The sequence below is a fragment of the Thunnus thynnus genome, chromosome 7, assembly GCF_963924715.1.
Source record: "Thunnus thynnus chromosome 7, fThuThy2.1, whole genome shotgun sequence".
In the NCBI taxonomy this organism is placed as follows: domain Eukaryota; kingdom Metazoa; phylum Chordata; class Actinopteri; order Scombriformes; family Scombridae; genus Thunnus; species Thunnus thynnus.
Genome location: NC_089523.1, coordinates 35,661,924 through 35,683,858, shown reverse-complemented (window position 1 = coordinate 35,683,858; position 21,935 = coordinate 35,661,924). Strand labels below are relative to the sequence as shown.

The 21,935-nt window shown below is 40.2% G+C and overlaps 2 protein-coding genes across 2 annotated transcripts in view; one reads left to right on the top strand and one right to left on the bottom strand.

The window, feature by feature from the left end:
- Positions 1-3,668, top strand: part of atp1b3b (ATPase Na+/K+ transporting subunit beta 3b) — an 8,937-nt gene extending 5,269 nt beyond the window's left edge. The window contains 3 exon segments of the mRNA XM_067595726.1: positions 672-722; positions 1,409-1,495; positions 1,850-3,668. Coding sequence (XP_067451827.1) covers positions 672-722; positions 1,409-1,495; positions 1,850-2,017 — 306 coding nt within the window. The 3' untranslated portion in view covers positions 2,018-3,668.
- A 3,161-nt stretch (positions 3,669-6,829) lies between these two features.
- col4a4 (collagen, type IV, alpha 4) overlaps positions 6,830-21,935 on the bottom strand; it is a 94,204-nt gene continuing 79,098 nt past the window's right edge. Inside the window, exons 43-47 of the mRNA XM_067595725.1 lie at positions 15,888-16,136; positions 15,620-15,736; positions 15,238-15,426; positions 12,821-13,104; positions 6,830-10,492 (exon numbers count right to left, since the gene is read on the bottom strand). Of these exons, the coding sequence (XP_067451826.1) occupies positions 10,235-10,492; positions 12,821-13,104; positions 15,238-15,426; positions 15,620-15,736; positions 15,888-16,136 (1,097 nt within the window). The 3' untranslated portion in view covers positions 6,830-10,234. The remainder of the gene's footprint in view (positions 10,493-12,820; positions 13,105-15,237; positions 15,427-15,619; positions 15,737-15,887; positions 16,137-21,935) is intronic.

Genomic DNA, 21,935 nt, shown 5'->3' with positions numbered 1-21,935 from the left:
TTCAGAGCTCCTTGTTATTGATCCTACAGTCTCTGAACTTTTCATCATTGTTCATAAAGATCTTCCTCACGTGGTGTTGTGATGATGATGATGCAGAGCGCTGTCTAACACGTCAGCTGGGTTTAGATCTGGTGACTGTGAAGGTCATAACATGTGATTCACATCATTTAATACTCATCAAACTATTCATTGTCATCCTGGAAGAGACCACTCCCATCAGGATAGACATGTTTCATCACAGGATAAAGCTGATCACTCACAACTACTTTGTATTGATTAGCAGTGACCCTTCCCTCTGAGGGGACAAGTGGACCCAAACCATGCCAGCATAACAGAGCCCCCAGACCCCCTCACTGTAGGGGTCCAGCACTCAGACCTGGACCAGTTTTTCCTTTAATCTGTCACCTGTCTGTATGTGTATATATATATACACACACATATATATATATATATATATATATATATATACAGTTCAAATATCTATATATATATATATATATATATATATATATATATATATATATACATATATACAGTTCAAATATCTGATTATATATATATATATATATATATATAATCAGATAATTGTTTATTTGAGTTTTGGTGTCAATACAAAATATTATAAAGAAAATAAAAACTCTAAAACAGTCTTTCTTTCTGACTGTCTACAGGTCATTGGACTGAAACCAGGAGGAGATCCCTACATCAACTGTACTGCCAAGGTAACACACACACACACACACACACACACACACACACACAGCAGCTAATTAACCAATCAGTGACTGGGACTGAGATGCAGTGTAGTGTTGTGAGATTAATCATATCATTGTTTATCTATTGTGTGTTTTGTAATAAAGTTTCACCTCATGAAAAAAATCATCAACATTTACATGAACTACTTTTTATATTATATTTTCAAATATATTAAAACAGAATAAATATGCAATAATTATCAAAATCACCATATTAAAAAAAATGTAATATGCAGTGAGTTGCAGATGACATGACAACTCGCTGTTGCCAGTTGTCATAGCAACACAACACACTTTCCTGCTCTGGAGTTTTGCAGGAACAAAGTGAGTGTCAGGGCAGCGACAGAAAAACAACTGAAACATTTCAACACAGAGTCCGACAAAACTACTTGGATTCACAGATTAACACAAATATCCATCATTGTTTGTGTGTGTTCGGTGCTACATGTTCCCAAATTCATATTTGTGTGATGTGGCTCTCTGATAGCTGTTAACATGAAAACAAGACAAGACATTTAAAGTAAATAAGTGATAATACTTGTTTACACGTGAGACGTTATCTGAGTGAAAGTTACATATAATCTGTCACGGATTTATTCATATTGCCATATCATCATGTTTGAGATAAATGTATGTGTTTCTCCCTCCGGCAGAGAGACAGTCCTTTACAAATGCAGTACTTTCCATTCGAGGGGCGTCTGGATAAGATGTTTTTCCCGTACTATGGCAAGAATGGTCATGTGAGTAAATACTTCCTCGTTGGATTAACATAAATATTCCTGACATGGAAATTCAAACTTTTACTTGATTTCAATTATCTAAAAAACTAAATGTGTCACCTACACAACCTTTGTGTTTTATATCAGTGGATCCATTTCTCTGTTTTCCCAACATGTCCAAATGTTTCAGTCTTTCTATTCATGTTATGTTTTCTTTCTGGCATGTAAAGAACAGGTGTGAAAGGTTTTTGTTTGAAGTAAAAGCCAATCAAATAACTTACCTGTATATTTACTTACTGAACAGTGTCAGCGAGCAGCATTAAATACAGACGGCACGAATCATTGAACTAACCCTCTGTCCGTCTTCATCCACAGTCAGACTACGTTCAGCCTCTAGTCGCAGTGAAGTTGCTTTTAACGAAGGAAGACTACAACGTGGAGCAGACCGTGGAGTGTAAGGTCGAGGGTTCAGACATGCGGAACGACGACGAGCGGGACAAGTTTCTCGGTCGTGTCACCTTTCGGGTCAAAGTGTCAGAGTAGCTGGATCCACCTGTTGCCATGGATACTGCAAACTGGGTGTACACAGGCTATAGAGTTCCAGTTCAGGACACTTTGTAATTCAGACCTGATCCAATCCTAGATGTCTGAACACAAACTAGAGTGAATCTGGTTTGTCCTGTTCAGATCTGGACCACTAAATATGGCTGAACCTGGTCTTCTTCAGTCTGGATCCTGATCCTCGGTTAGTCCTCATCATCATTGGAGGTCACTTCTGGTCCCTGATGAGGGTTGGGTTAACCATAATCCTAACCCTGAACCTGGTCCAGATGTTTCTCTCTTGACTCTGTGGTCCAGATCTGCTCCTCAGTGTATCAAACAGAAACCAGTGTGACTCCAGTTCAACCTGTTCAGACAGTTAGACCAGATCAGTTCTGTTGTGAAAGCATGTGAGACAGCTACACAATGATGTGTTGTTTTTAGATTTATGTCTATTAGTGATCTGATGAAAACAATAATGTGCCCCCAGTAGACTGAAATAGAGCAGCAGAGCAGAAACGCTGACTTCACTACAGAAACAGAAACACGATGTGTTTGGATGTTTACATGCAGTCAGAAATCAGATTAATCACCTCCCACACTAAACACTAAGTTCCTTTACACTACTTTAAATGCACTGAACACATCTTCAGCTTTTGGCTGTCAACATTATCAGGTTCAGGGATTAAGACAAAAACTTTCAGTTGTGGTTCTTAATTTTTTGTTTGTTTGTTTGTTTTTTTGGTGTGAGTAAACAGAGAAGACAGAGAATAAGTCAGTAGGCTGGTCTTATCACTGACCAAGGTTTTAGAGTAAACACTATTTATACAAATGTTTCATAGATAAGTACAAGAAGTTGTGTTATTGCAGAAAGCTTGATCCGTCTGAGTTTAATGTCTCCCAACACTTGAATGCTCGTTGGCATTATTATCATTGTTTTCAGTCAAAAACTGAAGCCTCAGTGTTAAAGTTCCGCTATGGTTGAACCAGTGCCCTGACTGGGTCAAAAATGTGAAACAGTATGTTAGGCTTATCATTATTCATAAATATATGTCCTGTAGAACGCACTCTCTACAGAGATTAAAGGCAAACACATAACTGTAGTAAAGAGTGCCTCCTAGAGGATGGACCTTACACTGAATCTCAGTGAAGCAGAACACTGCCTTGTTGCTCCACCCACCCAACACCATCTCATCCGTCTGTTGGAAAATGTGAAGTTCACTTCCACACTGACTGTAATTTCCTTTTACCTCCTGTAGTTGGTTAGTCATTCTTCATCATGTCAGCAGATATACTTTTTCAGTCCAAATTTTTAAATATACTTAGAGTATAATGAGTTCCTGCCAATGTGTCTCCAGCCAAATGTTGTACAGGTAAAAAATGTGAATTAGTGTGATTCCAGTGAGTAGTGTTGTGTGAATATTGAACAAGATGACATCAGTAGAGGTCCTGCTTCATTGTGGTGTCTCTATGTATTGTGACATATCTGTTTTTATCCTGAATGAAAGACACATCTGTCTATACAGACGAAATGATGTTTACATAAATGACGTCTCTGTATTTCTTCTGGAGGAAGAGAAGAGGAAGCAACATGCTGATAATGCATTTCCACTTCTGCAAATAAACAAGAAGATCCAATAATGTCATGAGAAAATCTGTTTCCATCAGCCTTTATCATGTCTTTACCTGCACTATAAATTGAGTTAGGGGTGCTCATTTTATCTCTATGGTTCTCAATGTCTAAGTTACCTCTGTTTCTGGAACAGAAAACCCAGTTTCCCTCATCTCAGGGTTAACAAACTCTGAGTTTTCACCAAACCCGCTTTGTGGAATATACACCAGGGGTCTATTCTAGAAAGCAGGTTTACCAAACTCTGAGCCTAACCCTGAACTCTGAGTGATGAACCACGATATAGAAAACTTTTGGAAGAGAGTTAAAAGGTTTTATTCAGTGACATCCATTAATTCATCATTTATCAAACTAACATTTCCTTAATGATGATAAAGTGGAATCTGTGTATCAGGCTGTGGCAACATCACATTTTAAATATATTTGTTCAGCTTTAATCTGATGGACAAAACACAAGAGGCAGCAATGGAATGAAAAATATAGGTCAAGATTAAAAAGATATAGAGACAAAAAACACAGTAGCTATGTTACATAGAGACGTGATTGTGAGCAATAATAATGAGATTAGGGATTTGCGGTTTAAAAGGCATCAAGGTTCAAACTGAAAGTAAATGTTTATATTTCTATTTGGATTTCAGCTCAACAGCATCCAGTTACTATATTTCAACAAATGTAATTAAATATAAATTTTAATATCATCACTGAAATGCTGTTAAAACACCTGAAGACTATATGCAGCCTATTTAAAAGACTCGTTTTCAAACTCCATTTAGTTTGCTGTCTGCAGGTGAGTCACAAACCTGTTCACTCACCATCTTGATCATCACATCCTATTACAGAAACTGGAACATTTAATTGGCATTAAAGGAACTGCATTAAGCTGGTTTAAATCCTATTTATCAGATCGATTTCAGTTTGTACATGTTGATGATGAATCCTCCATGAAGGCAAAAGTTAGACACGGAGTTCCACAAGGTTCTGTACTTGGACCAATTCTATTCACCTTGTATATGCCTCCTTTAGGTAATATAATTCGGAAATACTCCATAAATGTTGCAGTCACCAAGTGCTGCTCATGGGGGAATTGTTGGGTCTCTATAAATTAAAGAGTTTGGTCTAGACCTGCTCTAAGTGAAAAGTACCCTGAGTTGACTTCTGTTGTGATTTGATGCTTTATAAATAAAACTGAATTGAATTGATTTGAAGATATGATGGTGTCTGACCATTAAGGGCTTTGTAAGTTAGGAGAAGGATTTTAAATTCTATTCTAGATTTTACAGGAAGCCAATGCAGCGAAGCTAAAATGGGAGAAATGTGGTCTCTTTTTCTAGTTTTAGTCAGAACACGTGCAGCTGCATTCTGGACCAGCTGGAGAGTCTTTAGAGACTTGTTAGAGCAGCCTGATAATAAGGAATTGCAATAATCCAGCCTAGAAGTAACAAATGCGTGAACTAGTTTTTCTGCATCTTTTAGGGACAGGATGTGCCTGATTTTTGTGATATTACGTAAGTGAAAAAAGGCAGTCCTTGAGATTTGATTTATGTGAGAGTTAAAGGACATATCCTGATCAAAGATAACTCCCAGATTCCTTACGGTGGTGCTGGAGGCCAGGGTAATGCCATCCAGAGTAGCTATATCATTAGATAATGTGTTTCTAAGGTGTTTAGGGCCAAGCACAATAACTTCAGTTTTATCTGAGTTTAGTAGTAGAAAATTGCAGGTCATCCAGGTCTTTATGTCGTTAAGGCATGTTTGGAGTTTGTTTAACTGATTGGGTTCATCTGGCTTCATTGATAAATATAATTGAGTGTCATCTGCATAACAATAAAAATCTATGGAGTGTTTCCTAATAATATTACCTAAAGGAAGCATATACAAGGTGAATAGTATTGGTCCAAGTACAGAACCTTGAGGAACTCCATGTCTAACTTTTGCCCTCATGGAGGATTCATCATTAATGTCCTTGAATCCTTGAGTAACGAACTAATATCCAACTAGCATTTTGATTCTGACAGACAGTAAACCTCCACTAATGAATGCGCTCGATACATACAGAGTTGGAGGAGATGAAACATTTACCCTGATGCTGCATCAGGCTCTGAAACTCAGGGTTTGCTGAAGCAAAGCTGCCAGCGAGCAGGTTAGCTTCACAGAGTCAGTTACCATGGTAACTGACCCAGGGTTTAAGTTGCCTCTCAGAGTTTCCCTCATCTCAGGGTGAACAAACGCAGAGCTTTCACTAAACCTGCTTTCTGGAATACAGCCCTGATCTCAGTATCATGGAGTCAGTCTGGGATCACATGAAGAGACAGAAGCAGCAGAGACACTGAAATCCACACAAGAACTGTGGCAACTTCTCTGAGATTCAGGAACAACAGACCTGAAAAGTACCTGAAAAATTGTGTGCAGGTGAACTGAGAAGAACTGCAGCTGTTTTCAAGGCAAAGCTGCTCACAGCAGATATTGATTTCATTCAGGTTTCTGCTGTTTACTTTGGATCAAATTAACTGATCAATAAAAACTATTCATGGCATTTTGAAAGATCTTCACACCCAAAATTTTTGCAAAGTGCTTTCAATTATATCTGCTCTTATCTTGTGTCTGATACACAATGAACCAATCAGCAGCCTCATACCTGTGCTCAGGTGAATCCTGATCATACAAGAAACTGAAAACGTTTAATCAGAAGTACAGATATACAACAAACAGCTTATCACGTCTCAGCATGTTCATAACAGTTATTAGACCCTCACCTGAGCACAGGTGTGTTTGATGTGGGTTCATGTTTACCACCTCACACACAACGAAGAGGGACGAGGGCTCGGTCTACTCCCTGCAATGTTTCTCCTTACTCTAACAGGGAACAAAAGACAAAACAACATTATTTGCTGTTTCATCTTTTTATTTTGTTCTGCGAGGGTTTGACTTTTGGAAAAATGAAATGTCTTGCTGTAAATCAGCATTAACACATTCTAGTTCACAAACTTTAAATAATTTTTGTCTGAGGCATGTGATGCATGAAATCTGCACGTATTCTTACCCACAGATGGTCCTGACGTTTGAATGTGTTCATCTGAAGGTTTCAGGAATGAAGTTTAAAATCCTTCCTAGCTGAGTCGAAAGTTTTTACCAAATTATTTACTTGTTTTGATTTTGTTCACTGGAAGTCAAATAAAAACACTGAGTGAAAGTTTGATGCGATTTATTGAAGTGTTGTTCGTTCACAGAGAGTAAAATGTTTCACAAGTGTTAGTGAGAAGTTTCCTCCTACTGAGATTAAAATATCACCGACAGATTTAAATACAACACGCCTCCCTCCGCCCCTCCTCTCATAATAATCAGCTGGAGCCCTGCCCACTTTTCACACCTTATTTTTTCTTTTTAACTTTCATTTTAAGATTTAAAATTTTGTTTTCAACATTTGAAATTTTGATTTTAACATTTTTTAGTCTCTTATTTTCATGTTTTTTATTGGCTCTGATCCTGTTTTCTGCTGGATTCTCAGATAAATGAGCTAAACCTTGAGTATTAAACACCGCTGTCCTCTCAAAGCATTCTGGGTAGTGTTTTTAATGACGAGGCGTTCAGAAATGTGTTAATCTCAGAATCATCAGGAACCTGTTTCATCTTGTAATAAAGTCTGATGGAAGACAGATCATCTATGACATCACTGGCTATGACATCACACACTCTGTGTTTGAGGGGGCGGGACTTGAGCTGTCAGTGTGACTAATCCAATTTGCTGAATGTCTCACATTTTAACAATGTTTCACACAACAAACATCCATCAGTCAGAAGGATGCCGTTGCCATGGGTTACACGTGTTCATGTATTTGTTATTTCATTTTGGAGGAGGGTGGAGAGGGGCAGGATGTCAGTGTGTCACCATTTACCAAAATAAAATAAAAAGGAACAAATGAAACATCAAATAGCACCACATGAATTCCAGGCTAAATAAATACTCTGATGACATTTACAGTAAAAATATAAAGCGACCAAGTTCAGTACGAAAAACATATTTACAAATCACAGAGAGATGACACGCATGAAACCAGAACTGGAACCGGAATCAGAAACTGAACCACATTGGCTTCACTGTCAGTCTCTGCAGGAAGTCATCCTGTTTGAAACTAAATGATGAAGAAGAAAACTGGCAGAACTATGAAGGTTCTTCTGGAGGTTTGTGGAACGATTTAAAGACACCCGAGAGTCATGAAACATATTTACGGATATTTCCTCAGATCTGAACCAGAACTCTAGTTTCACCATCTTCTGTTGCTTTGCCAGACACTCCTGATTCTTGTTCTGTTCTGGTTCTGGTTCTGGTTCTGGTCAGTTCTGGTTCTGGTTCTGCTTTGATGCTGGACTCAGAGTAACAGCACAATTTTGTGTTCTCTCTGTTTTTACTTTAAAACATGGAAAAAGAACATTAACAGTTGAGCTGAACACGTTTCAAAGTTCATGTCAAACATATTCACAGAAAATACTGACCGACCAATCAGGATGCATCCACTGTCCGTCAGCTGACCAATCAGGATGCATCCACTGTCTGTCAGCTGACCAATCAGGATGTGTTTTCAGTGCAGTTGTCATGTGGGCGATGCTGGAGGCGGGGCTAAAGGTCACTCATTGCCCTCTCTGATGAGGAAAGATCGTCACGCCAACACCACCGACCAATCAGCTGTGACATCACAGGATGTTGCATTACACTGTGGTATGAAAACCTTGTAACTTCTATTTTGATGCTTTTGATCAGCTGACTGATAATGTGAGCTGTGAGTTTTTTTAATAATAAGTATGCTGCCAATCTATCAATATATTTATTGACTTGTAGTGGGAGATACAAGGTTTCCACCGGACAACAGTGAGAAACATAAATATAATTTCAGAAAAATACATCTCTGACTGATTGAAAATGTTTCAATTATTATTGATCAATTATTGATGACTTATTACTGAGTTATTTATGTGTTAATACTGATTTATTACTGAGTTACCAATGAGTTATTGATGAGTTACTGATGGATATTGATGAGTTATTACAGTATTATCTATGAAGTATTGATAAGTCATTACTGAGTTATTGCTAAGTTATTGGTGAGTTACTGATGAGTTATGTCTGAGTTATCACAGTGTTATAACTGAGAGGTGACTGCTGGTTTGGTGGATGTTGCTGTTCATTGATGGACTCGACCTTCACTTTAAACGTAGTCTAACAAACAAACAGGGCTAAGGCTAAACTAACTTTTCAATGATCTATAAGGAACAAAAGTATTAATAAATATTGATACTTTGGTGACAGTTTGAATTGAAACAGGTAAGCCTATATATGACAGTTGTTACAGATGAAAAGATGATCAATAAAGTAAAACATCAGCTCATGCTTCACAGCGTTCAACAAATTACTGATCAATGATAAATCAAGTTTCTTTTGCTTGTAAATTTCTTTTTCTGTTTTCTATCTGAAGGCCTGTGGACACTGAGAATGAACGAGCTGAAAACAAAAGTCTCGATTTTCACCAAATCCTCTGAAAGATTTGAATCACATAAACATATTATATTTCTGGAGAGTGAAGACTGCCCTCTGCTGGAATGAAAAGTGGAAGTGTATCCAGATTTCAGATAATATTCATACACATAAAGGGACAAATTCACTGTTTAAATGCTACAGAAAACAACTTTATGTGGATTATGAAAAAGAAACAAAAAACTCAAAAATATGTCATTATGATTCTTATTAAAGCTGCATTAACTAATTTTGTCCAACAAGGGGCTGAAAAACTCATGTATAGAACATAATAAAGATAATTTCAACCTGGTTACATAAGCAAACATCCAGCAGACACAGAGCAATGTGATCGAATGTTTGAATCATTTTTTATCCTTTCAGCTCTTCTTTGGTCTGACTCTCTGTCTCTAGCTGCTTGATGTTCCACTTTTTTCACCAGCTAACTGTGTGTGTCTGCTGTTTGCTGCTGGAAAGGTAGAGTACAGGTGTACAGGGAGTTTATCAGAAAACACGGAGACTGAGCCAGACAGGAAATTTGCCAGTGAACCAAAACTAGGCGCTAAAAGAGGCGAAAAAGCTCTGCAAAGCTGCAGAGATACTTTAATATTACAGAGATGTGATCCAGTGTTAATATGAAAATATTAAATAAATGAGCTTTAATGTTTACATTTTCATATTCAGGGTCTAAAAGTAAAAGTACCTGTTAGGTTCTGAATCATATTTTAAAAAGATATCAGTGACTCTGAGAAATGCTGTAATTCTCTGTATGATAACGGTTAATCAGATGGCTTATTTATTGACGAATCTCTACCATCTATTCAGAGATTTCATCAAACACTGAGACTTGTTGTGGAATGTAAAATGAATAATATCAGACAACCCAGTTCAAAGCAGTAAGACAAATATAAATTGTGCAGTTTTAGTGTTTGTGCTCCTATTGATTTGAACACGAATGATTGATCGAATTATTATTTGGCAGAGTTATCTTTAACATTAGCGTGACAGTGTCTCCTCACAGAGAGAATCAGACGAGTGTCATCCTGTCCGTCCTCTTGGACTCTGCAGGAGGAGGAGATGCTCCTCACTCCCTCATGCAGACGTTACACCTCCCGATGTTCCTCCTCTGCTGCGGGCCCTCTGTCAATGTGCTGGATGACGTGTCGGAGGACGAGGTCATGCTGTCCACTCTGGTCAGCCAGAAGCTGTAGATGTTGGCAAAGTAGTGGCAGGTTCCTCGAGGCCCCTGGCACTCCACGAAGGGCTGGGCCCTGAAGTCCTTCAGGCAGCTTCCTGATGATGTCAGAGACTGGCCACCACCCTCATCACCTGCACCTGTATGCTGCAACCACACACAAGAATGACATCATCATTTGATCTCCTGATCTCTAGCCAGCCATCATTTGAGACTTGCTAGTGTCAGGCCAGTCTTCGCATTGCTCTTAGATTAATCTAATGCAAATTAGACAGTTTCACAAAAAACAACCAGTGGTCCCAACAAAAATAGCAAAAACATGGGAAAGAGTTTTTAGAGAGAGCAGTAACCTGTTGGAAATATATATCAAAGATTAGACATAGTCAGTTTATAATGATCCTGACACAGTCTGGCTCTATATTCCTTAGTTGCCATTGTCCACCAGTCCACCAAATGCTTTCAGACTTTTTCCCTGTTTGTTATATTGGACTGAATGGGAGAGGGCCTTTTTTATGGGACACTGAAGTTTGCTTTCACACTAGTGGTGAAATGTGACTAAGGAGTTTAACATTTGTTTCTGTAAGATTTCAGTATTCACATTTTCAACCTCTATGTGCCACATTTGAACAGCATCATCATTAAGCTGCAAACCTGAGTTTGCAGGTCATAGTGTACCCGTGTATCGAGGTTGTATTCATGTATGTTCTTAGACGGGTTAATGGATGACGGTTAATTGTGAAGAGGATTGTGTCTTCCTCAGCCAATCAGCTCCCAGCCTGCCCCTTGTGTCTTGCACCTGTTCCTTGTTGTTTCATTAGTTCAGTTTGTATTTAATTCTTGGTTTTCAATTCAGTCTTTGTTGGATCCTTTGTTCTGTATTGTTCAGTTTGTTTTGCTCAGGTCTGCTTTGTTCAGTTTTGCTTTGACCTGCACAAGTCTTTAATAAAAACGTTAATCTTCAGCCTGTATGTATACATATATATATATATATATATATATATATATATATATATATATATATATATATACAATAATGTCAGTATTTTCATTATTGATAAATCTGCCTGTTTTGATCAGCCAACAGTCCAAAATTAAAAAATATCACATAAGACTAAGAAAACCAGAAAATCATCACAAAAGACTGGAACAATGGAATCTTTGTCATTTTTACTTCAAAAATGACTAAAACAAGTAATCGGTATCAATAACATTGCCAAATAATTTTCTGTTGATCAACTAATTAATCAACTAATCATTGCAGGTTTAATATTTCCAATAGGTTACTGCACCCTCTAAGCTCTTCCCCTTCTCATTGTTTGCATGACAAATTGTTAACAAACCAAAGATTGTGAGCCATGTTATTATGTTATTATTGGTTTTCTAAGATCTAAGAACAAAGATGAGACTGACACTAACACTGCAGATCATTCTAAAATATTTTTGTGAAATTGGCCCCAATCTCTGCTCTCAGGCCAGTGCTGGTCAGCACTGAAATATCACAACTCACTACAAATTCTGCATGTATATATATATATATATATATATATATATATATATATATATATATATATATATATGTTATATATTTATATATATATATATAACATTGATTAGCAGTAGCACCATCAGCAGCAGTATTAATTGCAGTAGCAGTACTTCAGTGACAGTATTAGCAGTAGTGTAAATAGAAGTATTAGCTGCAATATCAGTAGTATTGCTGCAGAAGTTGTATTGGTGCATCAGGAGTATTGGTGTAGAAGTAATATTTATGAAATAGTAGTATTGGTGTAGCAGTAGTATTCCTGCAGTAGGAGTATTGGTGTAGCAGTAGTATTGGTGTAGAAGTAGTATTTCTGCAGTAGAAGTATTGGTGCAGCAGCAGTATTGCTGTAGAAGTATTATTTCTACACTATTAGCATTGCTGTAACAGTAATATTGGTATAGAAGTTGTATTGGTGCAGCAGTAGTATTGCTGTAGCAGTTATATTGGTGTAGAAGTGGTACTGGTGTAGCAGTAGTATTTCTGGAGCAGTACTATTGGTATAGCAGAAGTAACGGTGCAGCAGTAGTATTGCTGTAGCAGCAGTATTGTTGCAGTAGTAGTATTGGTGCAGCAGTAGTATTGCTGTAGCAGTAATATTGGTGTACCAGTAGTATTGGTGTACCAGTAGTATTGGTGTAGCAGTAGTATTGGTGTAGCAGTAGTATTGATGCAGTAATAGTATAGGTGTACCAGTAGTACTGGTGTAGCAGTAGTATTGCTGTAGAAGTAGTATTGTTATAGAAGTAGTATTGGTGTAGCCGTAGTTTTGATGCAGCAGTAGTACTGTTTCAGTAGTACTATTTGTGTAGCAATGGTATTGGTGTATCAGTAGTATTGGTGCAGTAGTAATATTGCTGCAACAGTAGTATTGGTGTAGCAGTAGTGTTGCTGTAGCAGTAGAACTAGCAGTACTTGAAGGACACAGTACCCACCATGAGGAAGGAGTATCCGGTCCACAGGCTCCTCCAGTTGGGAGGGCAGTTTGGCTGGTTGGAGGTCTGGCTGTGCAGTGCAACGGGGGAGGAGGGGGCTTCACACACCACACAGCGACTGATGTGGTCTTCGATGGAGGCCCCACCGACAGGTACACTGGGAACTGCTGCCGTTGTCGACAGCCAATAGGATTTGTCGTTGCGGCTGGCATAAGAGCAGGTTCTCTTGTTGCAGGAGGAGAAAGGCATGGTGGAAAAGACACGCATACACGAACCCGCCTGACCTGAAAAGTATGATTATATATATATATATATATATATATATATATATATATATATATATATATATACATAAGTATTAATTAAGACAAAACGATCATTTCCAACAGCTCAGACCCGTGGTTAGTTTGTGCTGAGAAATGCCTGACTGCATGGACATTTGTGACAGATGGGGGGAGGGATCACATGCTTTAAAGAGGACCCAGAGACTGAGCTCCAGCTGTCAAGGTATCACATCACCCAGTCTGTCTGTGACCTCAGATTCAGGACTGATGTGGATTCTGTCCTGATCCTGGAAAAGCGGAGTAGCTGAAGACCTCATAAGACTTTGTCCATCCTGCAGATGTTTTGTGGACTTGGAGGTTTGTGAGAGTGTCCCAGAGGTGGAAGAAGTACTCAGATCCTTTACTTCAGTAAAAGTACGAATACAACAATGTAAAATACTCCATTACAAGTAAAAGTCCTGCATGAAAAATTCTACTACAGTAAAAATACATAAGTATAAGCTTGTTACTGTTGTAGCTCTGGAGGTGGAGCTAGCTTGAATTACTTTATATATAGTTAGCTAGTTTGATCCAGTGGTTCCCAACCTAGGGGTTGGGCCCCTCCAAAGGGTCACTAAAAGGGTAATTAATTTTACAAATACTTTAGGCTATTTCATTACGAATTGAAAAGGTCATATACATTTTAAAATTCATCAATAAACTAACAGCTACAACAAACAACAATCTAATTAACACATTTAAATAATTTGATTATTGTAGAAGAAGAACATTCAGTAAAAGTTAAAAACGAATTTTTTATAATAATGTGTTGTATTAGTTACGCTACTGTGAATAAAGAAACGGATCGCTCACACCCTTTCAAGAAGGAAGATACAGTACACACACACAACTCACAATCAGCACACATCCTGTAGACTTTCATGGTGTGCTGTCCACACACTGCATGTAGGAACTTCATGCATATTGTTTTGTTTTTTTGTGCACTTGCGTTTGACTCTGCAATTCTTCTTCTTCTCTTCAGACATGGTTAGCAAGATAGGTCTATGTGATGTTTGTGTAGGCCTAGTGATGTGCTCACTGTGTAAGTGCTTGCAGAGCTCCATGATGAACCTCTGCTCCCACAGCATCCGAGAGCTGCTGTGATGATATGGGCAAGGTGGGTTGTGTCACCAGAAGCCTGGGCCTTTTTTGGGATGTCAGCTCCTCGTCCACAGATGAAGATTCGTCGTCAGTTGAAAATGGTCTCTCCCCCATCCGATTCTCCCTCACTCATGTCCTAAAGCATTGCCAGAACTTCTTGTCCATTCATCCATCTTCTGCTCTGGTTCATGTTTCCAAATCAATCGATAGATCAATCAATTGACCAACCGACCAACTGACTGACTGACCGACTGACCAACTGACCACTCAGTCATTCTGTAAGTCAGTCTGTCTGTGTGTCTGTCTATCTATCTATCTGCTAGCTCTAGCTTGTGATATGGCAGCTTGCTTATCAAAAGACATCAAAACAATGGGTGTTGCATAGCAACCAGACCCCGAGTATTGAGCATGGTATTATACAGCAGTCTCTATGAAGGGTAAAAATGACCCATTGGTGGTTCAATGTATAAATGATCATAATTTTTTTCTTTTTATCCCATGCCCCCCATAATTCACCAGGTGATTAATAAACCCATTTTAGGAAAAGTCATGAGATGTAGGGGTTTTATTTTATTTTAGTTATATGCATTTGAAAATGCTGATGCGGTAAAAATGACCCCTTGGCTCATAGACCAGTACTTGAGTAAATGTACTTAATTATTTCCTAAACAAACTAATGTGACCAAACTCTTCATGTTGAAGGAACATGTCACCCAGTGCAGCGGTGTGGCTCACTGACATGTTTTTGGACAACAACGCAGGCATATTAAGAATATATACAAATAAGATAATATCAGCTTTGATACACACACAATACTTGTTAGTAGATCAGTTCATTGTTGGTTTGGATCCAAACATGGGATTTGCTGACAAGAAGAAAAATATAGAAAATCACCAGAATTATAATTTAACAGCTTGGAAACCTTGACATGTGTATGTGTGTGTGTGTGTGTGTGTGTATTATTGTGTTTGTGTGTATGTGTTAATGTGTACCTAGGTCCTGTGTGTAGGCCCTCTCCTGACCCTCTAGGTACAGCAGACTGTATCCAACCCACAGAGTCCTCATTCTTTGTGGACAGGAGGGAACCATGTTTGACTGGCTGTGTATCACCAACAGGAAGCCGGAGTTCAGGACTTTGGAGGGTCCGCAGGGTCCAGGGTCACCGACTACACCTGGATCACCTGGGACACGAAGACCCGAGTAAGTCACATCAGTGCTATAACACTGTGGTGGATATTATTATCACCTGTGAGGTGTTTCTTTGTGATCCTGCAGTCAGGATCAGCACTGATTCTGGTTTATTACTTAACATGAACAGAAGGAGTGAAGTCAAATAAAACAGAAATAACAAAAACTGATAGGTGCAGGTCTCACCCTTGGCTCCCACAACTCCAATCTCCCCCTGCAGGCCTGGATTTCCTTGGTCTCCATCTGGACCTGGTGGCCCCATGGGGCCTTTTTGTCCTTGAGACCCTTGGTTCCCCTTCTTACCTGAAACACATCATTAACCATAACCATAACAAGTACTCAGACTGTAGTTTCCGGCCTGAAGCTTTTATTTTGGTGGTTGTAAAGCATATTTCTTTTTGTTGGGATGACTGCAGTGAAATCAGTTCTGACCTGGTCCTACCCCATTTCTCACCTTTGAGTCCCGTGAGGCCGTTTTCTCCTTGGAGACCAGTGCATCCAGGCTGACCGGGGGGGCCAGGGGGTCCCGGTGGGCCCGGTGGGGCTTCATGGCAAGTGGGGCAAGTAGAGTTTCGGCCCATCTCCCCCTTGGGACCCACTTGTCCAGCAGATCCCTTTAGTCCTGGAGGCCCAGCAGGACCAGGACAACCTCCAGGACCTCGATTTCCAGGTAGTCCCATCAGGCCTGGAGACCCTCGTTTACCTGATCGCACACACACACACACACACACACACACACACACACACACACACACACACACACAAGAGGACAAGAGGAGGACAAGAAGTTGTCTCTATGTGGACACTGTGTAGACCATTGTGTCGTACACCAATCAGACTGAGTTATGTTCTAAGGTTTAGCTGCAGTTCTCTATCATGTTGAGACTATCTCTCCACCTTACATATTCCATATGTACAGGGACTGACTCCCATGCGGGCAGGTGATGTGAATACTCTTAAAGACAAATCACCTATGGTGGCCATGCACTGATTAGCAACACGTGGTTATAGAAGCACCATGCGTGGCCTCTCTCAGAAGTGTGTGTATCTTGACATTTGAGTTGTGCATGTTTTAGCATGTGTTTTGACATCAGAATTGTCCACTTAGGAATAAGAGAGCTGGTCTATGGGCGCCTCTCTGGATCGCTGCATTGTCTTTTCTACACAGCCTGGTGGAAGCATGGCAGCTTGCTGCATTGGCTTTGCCGATCTGCTTGCATAGCCATTGTCTCATGTGAAATCTGACCTTGTCAGAGGAAGCAGTGGGCGTGCTTCCCAGCTGAAAGCTACATCACCTTGGCCAAGTGTAGCTTGTGTGTATCAGTGGCAGCACCATCTAATGTCCACAGCCATTGTCTCTCATGGAATCTGACCTTGTCAGAGGACAAAGGCAGGCGTACTTTAGCCGCGGGTAATTCCAAAGGGAAAAAAAGCAGAGTAACTGGCACACATCCACGGTTCACTTGGCATCCTGTTTCAGCGTGTTGAATGTATAAGGGGTGAATAGTGCCACTGAGTGCATACTTTCCTTTTCAGTTCACAAGCATTCATATATTTTTTGTTGTGCAGAGAAAATGGAAAGCCGAGTAGGCCACACCTGTTTGGGCTGTGGAATAAGGCTGCCAATGGGGGATGGTCATGATCAGTGTTTGCGTTGCTTAAGGGCTGGATCACTAAATCACTTCATACCCTGGGTGTGGCTGTCAGGAAAGGGTTGGAAATGCCCTCTCCTGTGGCTACAGGTCAGCCTCATCTACTACCCAGAACCTTAACCTCCACCCTGGTAGGGCAGAGGAGCTGGATCTGGTATGCCCCATGTTGGATGCATTGGATGAAGAGGAAGTTGACATCCTGGGGTTTTACTCAGAGGGCAAAGACCTCCCCCTAGGTCACGTGTGTGTAGAGCCAAAGCAGGTAGAGGAGGAGCAGGAGCAAGAGCAGGAACAACCACCTCCCCTCATTCACCAGCTTATTACTCTGGTCGCTCAGATTGCAAATCAAAATGCCAGCTGAGCAAGGCTGGAGGGCCTCCCATTTTGATGATGAAGAAGTGGGTCAATCGCGATCTTTTTCTGTAGCTCTGCTTCCTGGTGCTCAGACAGTTTGCTAAACCATCTGAAGCCCATCGCTGGTCAGGTTTATGTAGTTGGCTAGCATGTGTGCACAGTCAGGAAAGGATTGGCTGTGGACCACCTCCTCCCATGGATCAGGCCTTAGGGGCCTTGGTGTCCCCCACCAAGTCTGTCTTTGGACAGCTGCGGTCCCCTAAGCAGGAACACTAAAATGTTGGATGCCATGCTCACCAGAATCCATGGAGCTGTGGAAATCCAGGGACAGCTGGTTAATAGGGGGGTATTTTGGCCTTCTATCAGCACCAACTGGCCAAACAGTTGGAGGAGGGAGGCGAACTAGCTGCTGAGGTGCAGCAAGTGTCCTCACTCCTAGCTCAGCTGATAAAAGAACAAGCGGTGGCAACTGGCAGGACCATGACCCCTCTCTGGATGGTGAGGTACCACCCCCAGACTTTCTCATGGCTGCAGGGGGAAGACCAGGCCCGTCTGTTTAGGCTGCCTGTAGTGCCATCTGCCATGTTTGGGCCAGATACAAATAAAATGCTCCAGCAGGCCCAAGATGCTGCCGGTGTGCTCAGGAGATGTCTGGTATTCTCCGGCAGGGCTGTGAACAGTGTGTCTCAACAGATTGGCTTCTGGGGCTTCAGGTAACCTAAGGGTCATTTGGAGGCCAACCTGGTGTGGTAGAGCTAAACGCAGTCAGTGGAGTGTGCAGGACCTGGGCCAGAGCCCCCCCAAGTCTTCCCCTCAGTCCTGATGGTTCTAAAACTCAGCCTGCCCTTGCCGTCTCTCACTACAGTGCTTGTCCTGGGAGACCCCTGGGGTGGACCCCTGGGTGGTTTCCACCATGACTCAAGGTTATTGTTTGCAATTTCTGCATCCACCCCCACTGACAAGGTCAGCTACCTTTTCAGTGGTGGCAGACTCTCAGGCCAGGGGGGTTCTGGCTGCAGAGATCTACACTCTTCTGGCAAAGAAGGCCATCAGAGAAGTAAAGCAGAATGATCAGCAGGCTGAGTTCTATTCATGTTACTTCCTCATTCCCAAAAAAGATGGGAGACTCAGAGCAATTTTGGATTTGAGAGGGCTCAACAAGTTTTTGGGACGCCTATGATGCAAGATGTTGACTGTGCAGAGGATTCGACAGGCCATCCTCCAAGGCAACTGGTTTGTCATAATCGACCTAGAGGATGCATACAGATGCAGTCGCCAAGAATTGCCGGCTGATCTGTGACAGGTCTGTGACAGGGCCCATACAGGTCTGGCAGATCCTTGCTGGGTCCTTGGCTATAATCAGATCCCCCCTGATGATGTAGTGAATGCAGCCCCGACTCATAACGCCCATAAGCACCATGTTTGGAAACCAGTTGCAATGCTTTATCTATCCACGAGGAGGAGCTATGACTATGCCTAGGGCCGCTGGACATTTTCATTGACTTGATCAGACTGATCATTGATTGATTAGCTGTTATTATCATATGTGATGTGTTTGTGGGAGGCTGCTTCCCACACAAAGCATACTTTAAGTGAAGTGCTTATTATCATAAATTCATGAAACTCTTATGCTTAAACTTTTTGTAAAACACTGATACAGATATTTGAGTGAGCAAGCGAGAAAGCTGAAACACACTTCTAATTACTGATTTTACATCTATTCTGTGCCATGAAAGCACCAAGAGTTGCGTTGTTCAACAGAACAGCATGAAAAATGAAAGCAATACGGGTGGGAAAAGAATGATATACAGTTACCAATAACTGTGTATGATGGTGTGCCTTGCACTCAGATCTGTGTAGCTGATCTGCTGTTAACAAGGCACAGAATTTGAAGTCACAGAGTAGCCAGCATGCCAGTACTGTAACACACCAGAACACCAGCAATGTTTTTTATACGTGTTTACCATCAATTAAATTGTCTTCTTTCATAAATGAAGTGTAAAATGATATACTATTTATAATGACATCAGTTGAACTGGACAGTGTAAAACATATTTTGTGCTTGCAAAATAAATGGCTTCTTCCAGGACAATGATCCAAAGTACACCACAGCTGCAGCTTGTATAATGTCGGAGGGGATCAACTGGGTAAAAAACTCCGCCAGAGTCACCAGATTTGAATCCTATTGACAGGCCCAGTTCCAGAACAAAATGACTTAGGGTGCATCTGAAATTTAGTTGAGGTGCACTAGTAGCTACAGAATGGGACGGCAACAGCAATGGAAAATAGTATAGCACCTACTGACATAAAAGATCATGAGAGGACATAAAATAGACAACCTGCACAATAATAATGTGGTGGTTGTAAATTTATTTTTGTTCTCCTTTTAAGACAAACAGAAAATAATTTATTTGCATATTCATTATTTAACTCATAAAATCATAAAATGTTTCAAACTAAATACTTGCTGCAACAACGTATTAATGAATAATTAATGATTCTTACAGTATCTGCTGTCAACAGGTGCTTTATACTATATGAAAAGCTTCTTCTTCGGTTCATTAAATCCCTGCAGCATGTGTTGATATATGTCATGATTTCGATTGTAAATCAAAAATCAATCAAAATGAGTGTTTGATTTTGATCTTTGAAATCAAATGTAGGATCAGAAATTCTTCCTGTTTTTTTTTCTCTCCACCCCCGCCTACTTGCATGCATCTGGTGCGCACTCAAAAAAAAAAAAAAATGATGACACAGCATAGCTTAGCTGTAGCCTGCAGCTGTATTACTTTGAGACAACATGGCTACTGCTGGAGTCGGAGATGATGGAGAAACAACAGCACTGGAAAAATCCTCCCGCTTCTCTGAAGTCACTGGTGTGGAAACATTTTGCCTTCCCTGTGAGTTGTGTAAACAAGAACATGTCGTTGACAGAAAAACTACAGTTTGTAGGGTCTGCTACACACTTCGGTAAAGTTGACAGATTCGAACTTCCCAGATCAATAACTCATAAGCGAAACGTTAAAACACGAACGACAAGCCACATTTGCCCTCTCACACACACACTAAAACGCTGATGGCAGAGGCTGCCATGCAAAGTGCCAACCTGCTCATCAGGAGGATCTAATCATTCACACACATTCACACACTTGAATGGAGCAATTTGGGGTTCAGTATCTTGCCCAAGGACACTTCAGCATGTGGACTGGAGGAGCTGGGACCACCAATCAAACCACCAATCTTCTGATTAGTGGACAACCCGCTCTACCTCCTGAGCCACAACTGCAAAGAGGTGGTGCAAATGCTGTTGTGTAACATTAAATACTAAACTATGTGACAATTCAGGAGGTGAGATAGGAATTATTGTTGAAATAGCGTCATTCTGATATAATCATATAAATGGTTTCACCAAGTCAATTTCCTTATTTTTTTTATTTTGTTGTAATAGTAAGTAACTGATGGAAAAAACGGCCGTTGTGTTATGGGTCAAAATTGACCGGATGTGCTTTCCAATGAAAAAAGAAAAAAAGTCAAAAAAGTGGCACCAGGACAACATTGGGGGAAGCAGCACCTTGTGAACACACAACACATAACGTGTTGCTGTTTTTTTTAACAATTAGTTGAAAAAATAATGAAAAAATACTTTGACGAAGCTGTTTATATGATCGCATCAATCTAATGTTTTTTCAGTCTTAATTCTACTCTATCTCATGTTATAAATTGTCTCATAATCACAAATTGTGATGCAACAGTGTTAGCACTGTAAGGCATTTCAACAATAAAACATGAACCACTGAAAAACTGAATACTTTATTCATACTTTAAGCATTATTCCATTATTTCTGTGCATTTGCTGAAATAATTTAGTTTGCTCTTGTTGATAAAATCACTGATGTGCCAGCAGAGTGACACTGCTTCAGAAACAGATGTGATTCTGAGACATCTATTCTCAGCATATCAACACCAACCTTAAGGCTGAATTTTTGGGGAAGTGTGTCTAAAATGATGCAAAAGACATCGATAATATTTCTATTTGATGGAATGGTGTAACCATAAAAACAAAGAGTAGACTATTTAGTTTTTTATTTAGTTTGGGAGACAGGGACAGAGATTCCACTGGTTCCAGTCTGATATACAGTGAAGAAGTAACTGTGCTTTTATTCTTCTGCTGTTAAGAAGGCATCTACAGTAGGCATAAAGTAGACTACTCTTGCTGAATATACAAGAAGACCCTAACTCAACAACTGACAAAACTGTCTGGTGACTTTCTCCACGAGAGACAAAGGATCAAATCTCTTACAGGTTATAGTGGTGTTTTGAGTAAGAATAAGATAAGACACACCTCTGTGGGGGTTTCCTGTAGGTGCGAAGGTTGGCTCTATCACAACATGACGACACTATGACGTGTCTAATATTCCCTTTGTTGCTGGTTCCCTTCTCATACTGTATGTTATTTGGTTGTATAAAATGTCCTCTTTCACTTGTTTTTGGAATTA